This window comes from Oncorhynchus keta, chromosome 4 (genome assembly GCF_023373465.1).
Source record: "Oncorhynchus keta strain PuntledgeMale-10-30-2019 chromosome 4, Oket_V2, whole genome shotgun sequence".
NCBI lineage: Eukaryota > Metazoa > Chordata > Actinopteri > Salmoniformes > Salmonidae > Oncorhynchus > Oncorhynchus keta.
This window is the reverse complement of record NC_068424.1, coordinates 60,994,480-61,013,451: the sequence shown is the minus strand read 5'-3', so window position 1 is coordinate 61,013,451 and position 18,972 is coordinate 60,994,480. Positions and strand designations below refer to the sequence as shown.

General features: G+C 42.6%; 1 protein-coding gene across 4 annotated transcripts in view; it reads right to left on the bottom strand.

Annotated features, from left to right (window-relative positions):
* LOC118379987 (GPI ethanolamine phosphate transferase 2-like) overlaps positions 1–16,107 on the bottom strand; it is a 129,347-nt gene extending 113,240 nt beyond the window's left edge. For all 4 annotated transcript variants that reach the window (XM_035766987.2, XM_052511832.1, XM_035767009.2 and 1 more), the window contains exons 1-2: positions 15,580–16,107; positions 15,153–15,358 (exon numbers count right to left, since the gene is read on the bottom strand). In XM_035766987.2, the coding sequence (XP_035622880.1) occupies positions 15,153–15,358; positions 15,580–15,733 (360 nt within the window). In that variant the 5' untranslated portion in view covers positions 15,734–16,107. The remainder of the gene's footprint in view (positions 1–15,152; positions 15,359–15,579) is intronic.
* Positions 16,108–18,972: the final 2,865 nt, after the last annotated feature.

Below are 18,972 nucleotides of genomic sequence, written 5' to 3'. Positions count from 1 at the left end.
ACTTTACAAAAAGTGCACTTTCCTACAGTGTGTGCTGGAATTACGATTGCTGTCCTTTCAGAATCATGAACCTGTCACACACTGAAGGCCTATAGGTTCGCCAGTGCACAAACGTGTCTATAATAAAGGCTGTTAATTAAGATATTAATGTTTTAATAGATAAGTAAATATTTGGCCTGAAGAAGCACTTTTATGCGCCCTCTGAATGAAAGCTGTTTTACTCTGCTGGTCTCAGGAAGAAATTACGAGTCCTTACTAGAGGTCGACCGATTAATCGGAATGGCCAATTAATTAGGGCCGATTTCAAGTTTTCATAACAATCGGAAATCTGTATTTTTGGGCGACGATTTGCCGATTTTGAAAAATTATTTAATCTTTATTTAACTAGGCAAGTCAGTTAAGAACACATTCTTATTTTCAATGACGGCCAAGGAACGGTGGGTTAACTGCCTCGTTCAGGGGCAGAACGACAGATTTTCACCTTGTCAGCTCAGGGGATCCAATCTTGCAACCTTACAGTTAACTAGTCCAACGCAATAATGACCTGCCTCTCTCTCATTGCACTCCACAAGGAGACTGCCTGTTACGCAAATGCAGTAAGCCAAGGTAAGTTGCTAGCTAGCATTAAACTTATCTTAAGTTAGTCACTAGTTAACTACACATGGTTGATGATATTACTAGATATTATCTAGCGTGTCCTGTGTTGCATATAATCTGACTGAGCATACAAGCAAACAAGTATGCATTGTGGCAAAGAAGGGGGTCGAGTGATAAGTGGCAGATATGTGAGAGCAGAATCCACCCCGTATACTAGTGTCATAGAGCACGTCACGGCAATGCAAGACAGGATAGCCACAGTCATGCCCATCGTCAGAGAGCACATGAGACAAACACAAGAACACCAGCGGTACACTTATAACCGGCAGGCTACCCTGAGGGAATTTCAACCGGGAGATAAGGTGTTAGTGCTGATCCCCACGGTAGAGTGTAAACTACTAGCCACATGGAAAGTATATGTGAAGTATATGTGACCATATGAAGTACTGGAGAGAATAGGAGAAGTCAATTATCGGATCCGACAGCCAGGTCGACGGCCCCAGGAACAGATTTATCACATAAACCTGTTAAAAGCATGGAGAGAGAGAGAAACACTAATGGCCACATACCCCACACACATTCAGGAGACAGCCGAAGTAAATATTTCACCCACTCTGTCCCCAGCACAAGTACAGGAAGTAAAGACCCTGATCCAGAAAAACAGAGATGTGTTTTCAGAGGTACCTGGCCGAACTGAGGTTACGGCTCGTGATATTGTTTCCCTACCAGGGAGAAAAGTGAGTATGAGGCTATATCGGGTACCCGAGGCTCGACGGGCCGCGATTAGAGCAGAGACTGAGAAAATGTTGACAGCTGGAGTGGTCGAATAGTCACATAGTGAGTGGTCTAGCCCAATTGTGATGGTCTCCAAGCCCGATGGGTCTTTGCGGTTCTGTAACGACTTTCGGAAGGTAAATGAAATCTCGAAGTTTGATGCGTACCCCATGCCCCGAGTAGATGAACTACTGGAGAAAATTGGTCATGCTTTGTACATTACGACCCTTGATCTGACAAAAGGGTACTGGCAAATTCCTCTGAACCCCAGGGCCAAAGAAAAGACAGTCTTTGCAACACCTGACGGTTTGTTTCAATACACCGTCATGACATTCGGCTTACACGGGGCCCCAGCCACCTTTCAACGGCTCATGGACAAAGTCCTAAAACCGCACAAAGCATACGCTGCGGCTTATTTAGATGACGTGGGGATCTACAGCCCAGATTGGGAATCCCACTTACCCCGGGTACAGGCAGTGTTAGATGCCCTTAGAAAGGCAGGGCTCACGGCAAACCCTGCCAAGTGTTATGTGGGGTTAGAGGAAACAGAGTATCTGGGATACACTGTGGGAAGAGGGTTAATCAAACCCCAACATAAGAAGGTGAAGGCCATTAGAGAATGGCCGAAACCAGTAAATAAGAAGCAGGTCCGAGCCTTCCTAGGGCTGACCGGTTACTACCGGAAGTTCATCCCAAATTATGCCACAGTGGCCGCCCCACTTACCGACATGATTAGAGGCAGAGGGACAAACATGGTCAAATGGGATGAAAGGGCCACCAAAGCATTTAGGACATTACAGGAGGCTCTCTGCTGTAACCCAGTGCTGGTGGTACCAGACTTTGAGAAAGAGTTTGTGGTTCAGACGGATGCCTCAGAGGTCGGCTTGGGAGCAGTACTATCCCAAGAGATAGAAGGGGTGGAACACCCCATCCTGTTTTTAAGCAGGAAGCTGGAACCACGGGAAACCAACTACTCAGTCGTTGAGAAAGAGGCGTTGGCAGTAAAGTGGGCTCTAGAAAGCCTGAAGTACTACCTGCTGGGGCGCCACTTCATCCTCATCAGTGACCATGCCCCACTCACCTGGATGCATAGGGCTAAAGAGAAGAACGCTCGGGTGATGCGGTGGTTTTTGAGTCTCCAACCGTTTCATTTTGACTTGAAACACAGAGCAGGGAAGGAAATGGGAAACGTGGATGGGTTATCCCGCATGCATGCATATTTTGCTGCGGTAGCCCGACCTAGGGGGTCGGATCTAGGGGGAGAGATATGTGGCAAAGAAGGGGGTTGAGTGATAAGTGGCAGATATGTGAGAACAGAACTAATAAACGGGCTCTGCCCGATCACTCAAATGGCCACCCCTGTCAGAACTACAGATCACAAAATGGCCGACCGCCAAAACTACAAGTCCCAGAAGCAAGGGGAACCCTCAGAAGGTGGAGCCGACTCACAGATAAAGGTTCAAGAAAAACCAGGAAGAGGAAGAGAGAGTGCTGGAAGGAGCTATGAACAATAGAGAAAGAGACTATAGAGATTGGCTGGATTTACCGTGTATGAGCTGGATTGTTTTGGACTTACCTGTTGGCGTTTGGACCTGGACCTACCGAGAACCCGATTCGTGTACCGAACCCTGCTATCCTTGACCTCGCCTACGGCCTGGGTGGACCAGGACGGAGAAACAAACACACAGGTTCCTGTTCGAAAAAACTCTCATTCTTGGGTGATTTGGTGACAGTTTACCACTTAGTTTGTGACAAACGCTCCTAACCTTGAAGAGGTTTGCCACAGTATCTAAGTATCAGCAGATCTTTGTTGTGCGTCAAGCATTGCGCTGTTTATGACTTCAAACCTATCAACTCCCGAGATGAGGCTGGTGTGACCGAAGTGAAATGGCTAGCTAGTTAGCGCGCGCTATTAGCGTTTCAAACTTTACTCGCTCTGAGCCTTGGGGTGGTTGTTTCCCTTGCTCTGCATGGGTAACGCTGCTTCGATGTGGTGGCTGTTGTCGTTGTGTTGTTGGTTCGAGCCCAGGGAGGAGCGAGGAGAGGGACGGAAGCCATATTGTTACACTGGCAATATTAAAGTGCCTATAAGAACATCCAATAGTCAAAGTTTAATGAAATACAAATGGTATAGAGGGAAATAGTCCTATAATAACTACAACCTAAAACTTCTTACCTGGGAATATTAAAGACTCATGTTAAAAGGAACCACCAGCTTTCATATGTTCTCATGTACTGAGCAAGGAACTGAAACGTTAGCTTTCTTACATAGCACATATTGCACTTTTACGTTCTTCTCCAACACTTTGTTTTTGCATTATTTAAACCAAATTGAACATGTTTCATTATCTACTTGAGGCTAAATTGATTTTATTGATGTATTATATTAAGTTAAAATAAGTGTTCATTCAGTATTGTTGTAATTGTCATTATTACAAATATTTATTTTATTTAAAAATCGGTCAATTAATCGGTATCGGCTTTTTTGGTCCTCCAATAATCGGTATCGGCGTTGAAAAATCATAATCGGTTGACCTCTAGTCCTTACTGTCCGAGACGGAGTACAAATGTATCCGAATATGTGGTATCAAGACCATACTCAATTACTACAACACTGCTATCAATGTTACAGAAAAGGTCAAAATCATTGTCTCCCTGACTACCAATGTTATTTCGTTATGCTAGCATCAACATTTACTAAAGTGTAATTTGCAGTAGAAATAGGCTAACACCAGAGCTACTGCAATTACAATGGGAAATGGGTGTAAGACTGTGTTCCAAACAATCACTGAATGACCAACTGTGTACCATAAACAATTCAAGTAGCATTGTATCACATGCTTTTGTGTCCTCCTCAGCTAGTTAAAGCCAATGAAGCAACTCACATAGGCCTGGATGTTGTTGGCAGTATCTCACTACTCAGTCACATGCGATGCATATCAGCATGTTTTCACACCGCAACGCCTTGCATAATCACTGTGATTTCTCACAATCAGGAATTCTGGGGCAATTAACCTTCGGTCAGCCTCACAGAAGGAAGCAGAAAATGGTGCGAAATCTAAACCACGTGATGGATTCCATGCTTTGTTTTCCTCCACATGGTTGTGCAGGTGTTTTAGTCCATTAGTGCAGCGGAGCTAGCAGTATTTGGGAGGGCCTGCTGGCATTTGGAATTCAAGCAAAACTAACAGAATTATCTACATTTAGGCTAGGCCAAAACTGAAGGAATTAGGCCTAATTTTAGCAGCAGAATGTCTGAATGACTGCAAGCATGCTTGCCTATATTCACATACTCAGTGCATACTACTCAACACTGCCAGAAAACCTTAGCACTCTAGCCTAACATATCTCACACTAGCCTAATTGTCAAAACAACTCCACTCAAGGATTGACCAAAGAATAGCAAGCCTAGGGGGACGGTTGGCAGTGAGCCAAACACAGATGTGAAGATACGGTGGTGAATAAAATACTAAAACCAAACACTAATTGTTAATCATTATTTTATCTTTTGTACCATTGTGTTTTATTATCTCGTGGGAAAAAAGGTCTGCTAAATCTGGCTCTGGCACCATTTTAAAGTTGATGACGCTGTTGCCCAAGTCATTAAAGTCATTAAAGTCTTCGGAAATAAATTATTTTGGTGTTTTAGTTTGGGAAGTCATCATGGATATGCAGTTTTTTAAACTCCCCCAGATTAAAATAAAAATATGTTTGAAGTCGGCGGCTGGGGACAATGCCCCCCTACTCCCCCAGTTTTACTCTCCAGTGACACTTCGGTTCTCTTAAGAGATGTATTTTTACACAAACTTCAAAAGGAGGTAGGGCATCATTGAAAATAAATTATATCGCTTCAATGCTGCATGTAGTTAGATCATGAGTGGAACAAGATGTGATAAAGAATCGATGTGATACGCTTGACAATCACCTACCTATCAACTGCATCACGAACATGATCAAAAGCTAGACTAAAAAGGGGGGTAAACTGTCAATCCAAGGAAAAAGGAATTCATAAAGCTGACATTTACAGTGTGCTGAAAGTACAAATAGCCTACCTCAGATAAAGCCATTTACTTTACCTTGGAATACTAGCCAGAATATTTGTTCATGGAAGCAATTGTTAAAACTACAGTGCTAGCATTTTTCTAAAGCTGAATGATCTACTATTCAGAACCCCAAAGTGGTCCAAATGGATATCTTTAGATCACTACTCTGCCACAGTGTCAAATCCTGATTGGAGCCAACTTATTCATTTTCAAGCTAGGCCTACATTTCCAAAGTCAGCAGAAACTTTAGATCAATGCTTGACTTTTGATCTTAAGCAGGCTCTCTACACAAACCCTAGAGCAGCAGTTCCCAACTATTTCTATTCCGGGGACCACCATTTGTGAATGTAACAAATTAAAGGCCTATTGTTATTATAAAACCTTAGCATTATGAAAAGTTATGCAAAATTGCCTAGAATACTATTAATACTCCCAACTGTTATCTTTGGAAGACAAAAATCTAAAATAAATAAAACAATGTGAACCTCCTGTAGGTTGAAAACCACAGTTCCAGGGACAACACCAGTCTATCCATTCATGATGGTTCTGCTCACACAAACAACACAACCCTCCCTCCATCTGTGAGAGAGAGAACTCAGTTGAAGACTGCACCGGCTTGTTCTTAGATGTGGTGGGAAAACACTCAAATGCAGGAGAAAAGCTTGTATCAAGCATGGTTTCTACCGATTTCATCATTGGGAGGCTGGGGAAACACAGGATATTTGTTGAGGCGACTCCTTCTCCTGCATAGGATGTGACTAGCAGGCAAAATAAATATGTTTGTTGAGCATTGGAGTCAATTCCCCCCAGAATATCTAATGTTGGGGCCTGGTGGAGGAACAGAGGAAACCAAGGGAAGCCTTGTCTGAGCTCTGGAAGAAGCAAGGACCAGACACAGACCAGACGCATATTAGTCTGTGTCCGAAACAAAGTAGTCACTAGTATGTTCAGGGAACACGCTGAAACGCAAAATGCATTATTGAGACTTAGCACTAAAGAGGGCCTCAAAAAACTAGCATTGCATAAGAGTTATAATGGGGGAGGCAGGTAGCCTAGTGGTTAGAGCGTTGGACTAGTAACCGAAAGGTTGGTGGATCAAATCCCCGAGCTGACAAGGTAAAAATCTGTCGTCCTGCCCCTAAACAAGGCAGTTAACCCAATGTTCTCTGGGAGGCCATCATTGTAAAGAAGAATGTGTTCTTAACTGACTTGCCGAGTTAAATAAAGGTTCAATTTAAAGAATACAAACATTTAAATAAGCTAGGTTCATTACAAATGAGGACAGAGATATGAGCATGTCCTAAAATGGACACCACTGGTGCCTTTATATCAGCAGGCTTATTATACTTTTCCCCAGAGTCTTAGTAATGCAGATTATCTGATTGCTTTGTTCTTTTCCCAGGGCATTTTATATTAGTCCTACATATTGTCCAGAAACCAATATTCTAAACTCAGCAAAAAAATAAACTTCCCTTTTCAGGACCCTGTCTTTCAAAGATAATTCGTAAAGAGTCTAATGACTTCTCAGATCTTCAATGTAAAGGGTTTAAACACTGTTTTCCATGCTTTTTCAATGAACCATAAACAATTAATGAACATGCACCGGTGGAAAAGTCATTAAGACACTAACAGTTTACAGACGGTAGGCAATTAAGGTCACAGTTATGAAAACTTAGGACAATAACGATGCCTTTCTACCTACTCTGAAAAACACCAAAAGAAAGATGCCCAGGGTCCCTGCTCAGCTGCGTGAACGTGCCTTAGGCGGGCTGCAAGGAGGCATGAGGACTGCAGATGTGGCCAGGGCAATACTTTGCAATATACGTACTGTGAGACATCTAAGACAGCGCTTCAGGGAGACAGGACGGACAGCTGATCGTCCTCGCAGAGGCAGACCACGTGTAACAACACCTGCACAGGATCGGTACATCCGAACATCACACCTGCGGGACATGTAGAGGATGGCAACAACAGCTGCCCGAGTTACACCAGGAACGCACACTACCTCCATCAGTGCTCAGACTGTCCGCAATAGGCTGGAGAGAGGCTGGGGACTGAGGGCTTGTAGGCCTGTTGTAAAGAGGTCAGACATCAGACATCACCAGCAACAACATCGCCTATGGGCACAAACCCACCATCACTGGACCAGACAGGACTGGCAAAAAGTGCTCTTCACTGACGAGTCGCGGTTTTGTCTCACCGGGGGTGATGGTCGGATTCTCGTTTATTGTTGAAGGAATGAGCGTTATACCGAGGCCTGTACTCTGGAGCGGGGTCGATTTGGAGGTGGAGGGTCCGTCGTGGTCTGGGGCGGTGTGTCACAGCATCATCAGACTGAGCTTGTTGTCATTGCAGGCAATCTCAACGCTGTGCGTTACAGGGAAGACATCCTAGTCCCTCATGTGGTACGCTTCCTGCAGGCTCATCCTGACATGACCCTTCAGCATGACAATGCCAAGACAGGAATGTCAGTGTTCTGCCATGGCCAGCGAAGAGCCCGGATCTCAATCCCATTTAGCACGGCTGTGATCTGTTGGATCGGAGTGAGAGAGCTTGGGCCATTCCCCCCAGAAATGTCCCGGGAACTTGCAGGTGCCTTGGTGGAAGAGTGGGGTAACATCTCACAGCAATAACTGGCAAATCCGATGCAGTCCATGAAGAGGAGATGCACTACAGTACTTAATGCAGCTGATGGCCACACCAGAAACTGACTTACTTTTGACCCCCCTTTGTTCAGGGACACATTATTCCATTTCTGTTAGTCACATGTCTGTGGAACTTGTTCAGTTTATGTCTCAGTTGTTGAATCTTGTTATGTTCATACAAATATTAACACGTTAAGTTTGCTGAAAATAAATGCAGTTGACAGTGAGGACGTTTATTTTTTTGCTGAGTGTATATCCTCCTCCCTGAGCAACTGTCATCTTCATTATTTACTGAAGAGGATGACTAACCACACACACATCACTATGGGTGAACACAACATTCAAGGGAAAGGTACATCGAGATGAAAATGTATAATGGATCTAAAGCAGAACTGAAAGAAACTCCTCATTCTTCCTATTATAATGGAATAAAAAAGGCTAATGTCTGATTTATTGATTGATTTGTCAAAACATCTTTCTCATAAACCTAATGAACCTGATTGGCATTTCACCGGTGGATGAATCCAAATGCTGCAAATCCTTGCAACCCTCATGGAAGTCGTGTCCAATTTAGGGTCATCATGAGCAGACAGGTCTACATGATTTCGGCCCGGTTTCCCATACACAGAGTAAGCCTACACAACTGGATATTTACACTGCTGCTACTCGCTGTTTGTTATCTATGCATAGTCACTTCACCCCAACCTACATGTACAAATTAACTTCACTAACCTGTACCCCCCGCATTGACTCTGTACCCCCTGTATATAGCCTCGTTATTGTTATTTTATTGTGTTACTTTCTATAATTTAGTTGAACTCTTTCTTGAACTGCACTGTTGATTAAGGACTTGTAAGTAAGCGGTAAGGTCTAGCTAGATATGTTGCATTCGGCACATGTGACAAATAGTTTGATTTGATTTTAAACATGCTTAATGAAGATTCTCAATTTAAAGTGCCACTCCTGGAAATTTAGAGATGCCTTGTCTAAATGTTGAGAGCGGATAGCCATTTACTATACATTGTGTGATAGCCTAGTTCCCTTTACTGTAACACATAGTCTACCGAATTCCTTTACTCTTTCTTCCCTCTTCCCTCACCAAAACATCTTTCTCCTAGCAGTATGTTCTTGTTACAGTGAAACTGACGGTTTAGAAATTATACACCGGCAACAAAAACGTTTTCCTATGTGTCCATTCCAATGAACGGATATGGATGGGAAAGGCAGAGCTAGAGCTGAGAGGTAATTCTTCAGAAGCAGAAATGTCCTACTGGGAACGGACAAATCTTTGGAATGCTAATGAGTTCAATTTGTGTATGTGTAGAGCAAGTTGTCAATCTGAGAAAAATAAACTAAATATTTCCTTCACACAAGTGTTTTTAACAGTGCAACCTGAGGGCATGTGTGAAAGCGTTCGTCCCTGATAAGTAGATATTAACTTTAATTTTCCAATTTCTGGACCAAAGCAATGAGCAAAAGGGTCATTGTCGATGATGAGTGCAGTGGCAAACATTTATCATCAGGGAATCATCAAGTACCACTAGTCCTGTGATGAGCTTGTGTTCACTCACTGGTCTTCGCTTAATAACATAGGCTTCACCTCATTTCATTGTTATTAAGTCTGGATCACACACTACGAACTGCAGTATTTGAGACAGCATAGCCAGTAAAGTACGGCGACCCTGAGAAAGACATCCAAAAATAGACAGAGCCAAAAACACAGGCTTGGTCTTCACCTCGACAACCATATTTATTTTCAAATGGCCCCAATTTCACCTTTGTCAAAGGAATAAACCATATACAATCTAACTCATAAGAGAACTCCCTTTCTGCAAAGGTCTTCTCAACTCTGATTGGGTGATTTCTGAACACACCGTTGCTTTACCTGCAAAGGCATTATTCGGTTCTGAAAATACTTTCTCTTATCACTTAAGTGGGTAGGAGAAGTGAAAATAATCCAGGGAAACTAATTGGAATGGGCCTGTGTGAGTGTATGCCTATTATCAACAACAGGGAACTGGGCCACAAAAGCCTTTCCTATGTGCCTCACAACACAAGAGCAGCTCTACCCAGAGTACAATTCTGACAATATGTACAGTACCAGTCAAAAGTTTGGGCACACCTACTCATTCAAGGGTTTTTCTTTATTTGAACTATTTTCTACATTGTAGAATAATGTCGAAGACAAGAATACCACAAAATAACACATGGAATCATGTAGTAACAATTTTTTTTTTTTTAACAAATCTAAATATATAGCTACTCTTTGCCTTGTTTCCAGCTTTGCACACTCTTGGAATTCTCTCAACCAGCTTCACCTGCAAGGCTTTTCCAACATTCTTGAAGGAGTTCCCACATATGCTGAGCACTTGTTGGCTGCTTTTCCTTCACTCGGCCGCCCAACTCATCCCAAACCATCTCAATTGGTTTGAGGTCAGGTGATTGTGGAGGCCAGGCCATCTGATGCAGCCCTCCATCACTCTCCTTGGTCAAATAGCCCTTACACAGCCTGGAGGTGTGTTGGGTCATTGTCCTGTTGAAAAACAAATGATAGTCACGCTAAGCGCAAACCAGATGGGATGGCGTATCGCTGCATAATGCTGTGGAAGCCATGCTGGTTAGGTGTGCCTTGAATTCTAAATAAATCACTGAAAGTGTCACTAGCAAAGCACCCCCACACCATTACACCTCCATGCTTTTATGCTGGGAACCACAAATGTGGAGATCATCCGTTCACCTACTCTGCGTCTCACCAAAAAAATCTCAAATTTTCACTCGTCAGACCAAAGGACAGATTTCCACCGGTCTAATGTCCATTGCTCGTGTTTCTTGGCTCAAACAAGTATATTCTTGTTATTGGTGTCCTTTAGTAGTGGTTTCTTTGCAGCAATTCGACCATGAAGGCCTGATTCACACAGTCTTCTCTGAACAGTTGATGTTGAGATGTGTCTGTGGAACTCTATGAAGCATTTACTTGGGCTGCAATCTTAGGTGCAGTTAACTCTAATGAACTGCAGCAGAGGTAACTCTGGGTCTTCCTTTCCTGTGGCGGTCCTCATGAGAGCCAGTTTCATCATAGCGCTTGATGGTTTTTGCAACTGCACTTGAGAAACTTTCAAAGTTCTTGAAATGTTCCTGATTGACTGACCTTCATGTCTTAAAGTAATGATGCACTATCGTTTCTCTTTGCTTATTTGAGCTGTTGTTGCCATAATATGGACTTGGTCTTTTACCAAATAGGGCTATGTTCTGTATACCACCCCTACCTTGTTACAACACAGCTGGCTCAAACGTATTAAGAAAGAAAGAAATTCCACAAAATAACTTAACAAGGCAAAAGCATTTCGGGTGACTATCTCATGAAAGTGGTTGAGAGAATGCCAAGAGTGTGCAAAGCTGTCTTCAAGGCAAATGATGGCTACTTTGAAGAATCTCAAATATAGTTTTGATTTGTTTAACACTTTTTTGGTTACTACATGATTCCATGTGTGTTATTTCATAGTTTTGATGTCTTCACTATTATTCTACAATGTAGAAAATAGTAAAAATAAAGAAAAACCCTGGAATGAGTAGTTTTGACTGGAACTGTATATCCAATGAAATATTTATTTTCCTCAACGATTCTCTCAATTACATCCTTCCCCAAACAGCCTTTTCTGGGCTCGTTCCTGTCAGACAGCCAGAGGCTGGCTGGTGTACTCCTAATGAATGGGCTGGTTCTCTGGGTGATTCTGATTTGAGTTCGTTGGCTGTGTCATACCAGTTGATTGGGTGCACTGCAGTGATTTGGGAAGACGCAGTATTCCATGACTGCAATCTTGCACTGCCATCTTCTGGTAGGAATGAGAACGTCTCAAAGTTCTGCTGATTATTCTTTACTGCTTATTCAGTGTAAGCTATTTGTGGCAGCTGTTTGAATCAAAGTTTACATTGAAAATCTAGAAATGATCTATTAGGCCTAATTAGCCTACTTGGTGCTAGATCCAGGTTGACATTTTAAAGTAGAGTAATGTAATCAAATGTCTTCAGAATAAGGTGGCAGAGTACAACTTTTCTGTGTCTCTTTGAACCACATAACCTATAGATTTAATGACCTAAGTGGTGACTATGAGAGATGTCAAAGGTTCAGGCTGCTACACAGTCACTACGGAAGCTCTAGTCTAGAGCGGTTGGTTAAATTGTGTTTAGGAACATTTTTAAACTCCATGGTTAAAGTAGTGAGAAATATATGTAATTGTCGTAAAAATCTGCGAGAGTGCTTAATTTACTATCATCCTAAATCTTTAATAATTTTGACATTATTAATTATTTAAATGTGTTCGTGTTGAGACTTAACCCAGCTGTCATTTTCAGACTACGGTGGCTAGAAAGAAAAAGAAATGAGGCGCTCCTCCCATAAACATCTCTGGCCTCACACGAATTCATGGATTTGAAGGTCAAGCTATCACTCAAATTAAAGCCAATCGCCATCGCTATTTAGAAACCGACCTGAGGTGTCTATTCATTTACACCTTATGGAACAGCGGGGACTAAGAAGCAACACAAACAGGCATACAAACACACGATAGCATACGCACTATACACACACGTACACATGGACTGTACTGTATATATATGTGGTAGTGATGGAGTAGGAGCCTGAGGGCACACAGTCTGAATGTAATGTTTTTAAAATTGTATAAACTGCCATAATTTTGCTGGACCCCAGGAAGAGTCCATAATAAATACAAATACATAAACTGTTCACATCCACCTTGTTGGCGGACAGAACATTTTGCAGGTTTAAAGCTTATTTCCTGCAATTATACAATTTTTGGCATGGGTTAAGGAGAAAATGTTGCCGTTTTAAAGCAATTTCTTTTGCAATTCTATACATTTTGTCACGTCTAATGTGTACTCATGTGATATTTGAGTTACTCAAACATTACAACAAAATCTATGGGCTAAAAAAACATAGCTATAAAACGTTAACTGACATGGACTAGATGAGCTAGACATTTCTGACAAGTTAAAAATAGCTCTCTAAGGCATGCAACTTTCAAGAGTAAGATGAAAGACAGACTGAGTTCCCCAGCTTTGAGCCTCACACTGTTGTGGAAATTGACCCACTATGCTGTTTACTTTTTTGCATCGACATCATATCACCGAGTCTACCTTTAATCAATACAGCAAATCACTTGGGTTAGTTCTCTAAAAAGACATCAGTTCACACAGGCTCACATTTTGAATTAGAAAAAAAAAAAACATTTTAGGACTTTTGTGTTTGGTCTGCTGACGGACTTCATAATGGTTTACAACTCAATCAATGAATCAATAGAAACTGAGCCCAGTTGGGTGGGTGAACAATCATCATGCAAGGTTAAACAATTAACATATGACAACCAATGAAAGGTATACCTGACTGTGTCACAATCACAAAGCAACATATTCACTGTAGAAAAGAACCCCTGCACACGCCATATTACCTCTGCATATTTATTGCAATATCGTGAGTGAGGGAGTTATCTATTCTACAATTAAGTTCTAAAGGGCTATAATTCCTATACCACAATTTATTTGTATTTTTTTTATTTAACCAGGTAGGCCAGTTGAGAAAGCGTTCCCATTTACAACTGTGACCTGGCCAAGATAAAGCAAAGCAGTGTGACAAAAACAACAGAGTTACACACAAACATACAATAACACAAAAGAAAAGAAAAATAGAAATATCTATGTACAGTGTGTGCAAATGTAGAAGGGTAGGGAGGAGGCAAATAAATAGACTATAGATGCAAAAATAATTACAATTTAGCATTAATACTGGAGTGATAGATGTGCAGATGATGATGTGCAAGTAGAGATACTGGGGGCGCAAAAGAGCAAGACGCTAAGTAATAATATGGGGATGGGGTAGTCGGGTGCGCTATTTACGGGTTGGGGCGGCAGGGTAGCCTAGTGGTTAGAGCGTTGGACTAGTAACCGGAAGGTTGCAAGTTCAAAACCCCCGAGCTGACAAGGTACAAATCTGTCGTTCTGCCCCTGAACAGGCAGTTAATCCACTGTTCCTAGGCCGTCATTGAAAATAAGAATTTGTTCTTACCCGACTTGCCTGGTTAAATAAAGAAAAAATAAATAAATTACAGATTGGCTGTGTACAGGTAGTGATCGGTAAGCTGCTCTGACAGCTGATTCTTAAAATTAGAGAGGGAGATATAAGACTCCAGCTTCAGAGAATTTTGCAATTCTTTCTAGTCATTGGCAGCAGAGAACTGGAAGGAAAGGCAGCCAAAGGAAGTGTTGGCTTTGGGAATAACCAGTGCAATATACCTGCTGGAGCGTGTGCTACAGGTGGGTGTTGCTATGGTGACCAGTGAGCTGAGATAAGACAGGGCTTTACCTAGCAAAGACTTATAGATGACCTGGAGCCAGTGGGTTTGGCGACAGATACGTAGTGAGGGCCAGCCAACGAGAGCATACAGGTCGCAGTGGTGGGTAGTTTATGGGACTTCGGTGATATAACAGATGGCACTGTGACAGACTACATCCAGTTTGCTAAGTAGTGTTGGGGGCTAATTCGTAAAGGACATCCCCGAAGTCAAGGATCGGTAGGATAGTCAGTTGTACGAGGGTATGTTGGGCGGCATGAGTGAAGGAGGCTCTGTTGCGAAATAGGAAGCCGATTCTAGGTTTAATTTTGGATTGGAGATGCTTAATGTGAGTCTGGAAGGAGAGTTTACAGTCTAACCAGACACCTAGGTATTTGTAGTTGTCCACATATTCTACGTCAGAACCGTCCAGAGTAGTGATGCTCGTCGGGGGGAGGGTGCGGGCAGCAATCGGTTGTAGAGTATGCACTTAGTTTTACTAGCATTTAAAAGCAGTTGGAGGCAATGGAAGGAGTGTTGTACAGCGTTGAAGCTCGTTTGGAGGTTTGTTAGCAGTGTCCAAAGAAGGGCCAGATGTATACAGAACGGTGTCGTCTGCATAGAGGTGGATCAGAGAATCACAAGCAGCAAGAGCGACATCATTGATATAGAGAGAAAAGAGTCGGCCCGAGAATTGAAACCCTGAACCCTAAATTAGAGTTAGTTATGGTGGCGTTTCACATTCTTACCTTGATTCTGGGCATTGTAACTGTAGGAGGTCTTGCCTTGGCCACGAAGCTGTGTGTGGAGCCCCTCTCCACCAAGTGCCTGATGTAAGGCATGTATTTTCTCCCATTTGGACCAAACACAAAGTCCTCCCTGAGAGCATCGATCAACACTATCACTACTCTCTTGAAAAGGGCGTCTGGGACTTTGGAGGAGTTGAGGGATCTTCCTGCAATGCCAAAGAAAATGCCAGTTACCAACACATTATATCCATTGAAGACAACACCGAGGAACAAATGGGTAGGATAGCAAAATAATGACTGTATTACCTTGTCATTCAAGCAATTACCTAGCTAGCTATCCAATGCACAACAACATAGCTAGCTGAGAGCATAGTATAACAATATCACACTAATTGGGGTATAGCTAGATAATGTCAACACAACACACCGGTAAAGGGTTCAGGCGGAACATCTGACAACTTGCTCTTCGATGAAAAAGAAGATTTGATAGGGACTGGGAAAAATCCCCTAAGAAACAAGGCAATGCCTAATACCTCCAGTATGAGACAAAAACAGGCAAAAACAGACGAACGTATCCTCATTTTGCTGACTGACTGGCTGGCTTGCTAGCTGACTACTATGATATGAAAGGATACACGTTTTCTTGACAACAGCGTTTGAATTAATCGTCTGACTCTTGCACTCGCTACACTGATAGCTAACGTTAGCGAGCTAGAGCTTGCTTGCTAGTAGTTAGCTTGCTGTCATGAATGGCTCTCTCGCCGACTAGTTCGCAAACTCGCCCCAATTTTGCAAAAGTATTTTTTCTTTACAATAACAAACAAAACATTTTGTGGCATATTCATCAACACTGCAAAACATGTGTTTACACCAGTTGGAAAATTATTTCAGGAGCTGAAGCTATCAACTGGTGTTTCGACTCATGTCCGTGTTGGTTTAAACCAGCTACGGGTAGTCGAAGCAGTCCAAAAATGTACATGAAATTTGTGTAAACTTCGAGAATAATCACAATACGTCCAATGATTTATATACACAACCAATGATTTATATACACATCATTGAGTGAAACATGTTTGGAAAAGATTCAAGCTATTGTCGATATTTGTGATTTTTTAAATAAAGGCAAGTTAAATGTATTACATGTTTGTGATAAGCTGAATGGCCAAAAGAGAGATTTTTGGGTAAAATACAGTAGCTAGGCCAACCTTTTTGGATACAACATAAAACAGCTCGTGGTTTGCTGTAATGATTTATTTTGCAAAGCTCTGAGGTGAAGGTTCCCCTGGGTACAAATCTAAAAATCAGCTCCCTCCCCCAATTCTAACCTTAATGTCCTACTCCTGTCTCCTTTTCAGCTCATTTATCACCTGATGTATTTAGTAAAAGTCACATCTCAATAGCGAATCCAGGTATCCTCATGACACAGCACAAGTGGGGGGCTTTCCTCTTTAGATTTTTAAAAAATCCTTTAGTGTGTGTACTTTACTGTATTTATGCTTGAGATATCACTTTTCAACAGTTAAGGCGCCCACATAAATAGGTTCCGTTTGCTTAGCTAGGCGAAGCGAACTTCTGCACTTGCATACTCCCATACTCTCTTTGCTTAAAAAACAAGAAAAAAGCAGCAATATTACTGTTGTTTGTCCCTCTTGAGCCACTGTAGCAACAACATAACCATAATGCTCTCATAATGTCAGTGCCCGGAGAAGACACGTTTTCGAGGTGAGCAGGATGATTATGAGATGGCGTTAACTCAGATGCCACCGGGCCTCAAGCAAAACCAGGAGAAAAGGAATATTGGGACAGGGACACAGAAAGATGGATTTCTGAGGAGGAATGGAGGGGAAAAAGTGGAAGAAGAGATCGAAGAGAATGAGGAAAGCAGAGGTTGGATTTGAATTTGAGGAATATGGCAATAAAAATGGAGATGGGGTTTCAAAGAAGATTGGTGTCAAGTGCAAACAGAGTGAGCCGAGCACCAGACCAAGTTCTGGAGGTGAAATGGAAGTGAATGAGGGCGAGTTAAGTGAGGTGGAAGATGTGGTGAAGAGCTCGGAACCCGAGCCAGGGATCAATGGACATGATAAAGAAGAATCTGGTCCAGTAGGAGTGACAATTTTGGAGAAAGTGGATCCTTGCCTTTTGGCAGATTCATTTGTTGTTTCAGGATGGGTGGGAAAGGCGTTGGATGCAGTTGAATCAGTGAAGGTAACCTGTAGTGGACTTGTGATATTTGTTTGTGTTTCCTCTGACCAGAGGGAGCAGGCACTACATGTCACCCAACTTGGGTCAAGATCTGTTGCGTGCTTTGCTCTTAGGAACAAGGCACCATTGAAAGGAGTAATTTCTGAGGTCGTGTTACGTTTGGAGGTGGAGCAATTGAAGTTGAATATTCCTGGTGTTTGTGATTCCTGCCGTTTGGTGCGACACAGACCCGTGGTGAGCGTTTGTGAAATAGAGGAGTCACTGTCTTTTAGAGTTTTGAGTCAGTCTTTACCCAACAAAGTCATGTTAGGATATATCAGTTATGGGCCTCCCGAGAGGTGCAGCGATCTAAGGCACTGCATCACAGCAGTCTAAGACACTGCATTAATACAGCCCAGTCTGTGTCACAGCTAGTCGTGACCGGGAGACCCATGAGGCGGCGCACAATTGGCCCAGTGTTGTCCGGGTAGGGGAGGGTTTGGCCGGCTGAGATTTTCTTGTCTCATTGTGCTTTAGTGACTCCTTATGGCTGGCCCGGGCACCTGCAAGCTGACCTCAGTTGTCAGTTTGACAGTGTTTCCTCCGACACATTGGTTCAGCTGACTTCTGGGTTAAGCAAGCAGTGTGTCAAGAAGCAGTGTGGCTTGGCAGGGTCATGTTTCGGAGGACGCATGGCTCTCGACCTTCGCCTCTCCCAAGTCCATAGGGGAGTTGCAGCGATGAGACAAGACTGTAACTACCAATTGGGGAGAAAAGGGGTAAAAGTAAAAAGAGAAAAAAATAAACAAAAAAAGTATATATCAGTTATCCTGTCAGAGCTTTTGTGTCGAATCCACTGCGTTGTTTCAATTTTATGGTCATATTGCAGCAGTTTGTAGGAGGGAGATTCCAAGATGTGCAGGGAAGGCATGGCCTAGAGGACTATGTAGTTTCGGTGGATAAAGTTGTGTGTGTCAACTGTAGGTGTGCCATTGTAGGTGTGCCCATGTTGCTGGGAATCAGAAGTGTCCAGAGCGAAGGAGACAGGTTGAGGTGGCTAGAGTCAGTTTAGTGCAAAAGGTGTCGTTTGCTGAGGCAGTGAAGAAACTAGAGGAAGATGGGTCAAGGGTGAGGGATCCTGAGAGGATGACTGTGAGTAGGAGGTCTGTGCCAGCACAGAGTGTTGCAGGTTTAGGTTTTTCTATTTATGTTTTGAGGTTGGAATTGAACACGTATAATACATTAGCACATAGGGCGCACCGATTGGTGTCACTTCATTAGTCAGTATGTGTTGCACCTGTGACAGTTGCCATCTTGTTAGTGGGAAGGTGTTTTAACTGTGCTGGCCCAGGTGCTATTTAAAAGTGGCTGACCCAGCGCTCCAGTTATTTTTTTGTCATCTGGCAGGCCGACTGGACCTAGCTATCTCGGCTGCTGGCCGGACCTACAGTACCAGTCAAAAGTTTGGACATACCTACTCATTCAAGGGTTTTTCTTTATTTTTACTATTCTCTACATTGTAGAATAATAGTGAAGACATAAAAACAATGAAATAACACATATGGCACATATTGTGTAGTAAACAAAAAAGTGTTAAACAAAGCAAAGATTCTTCAAAGTAGCTACCTGTTGCCTT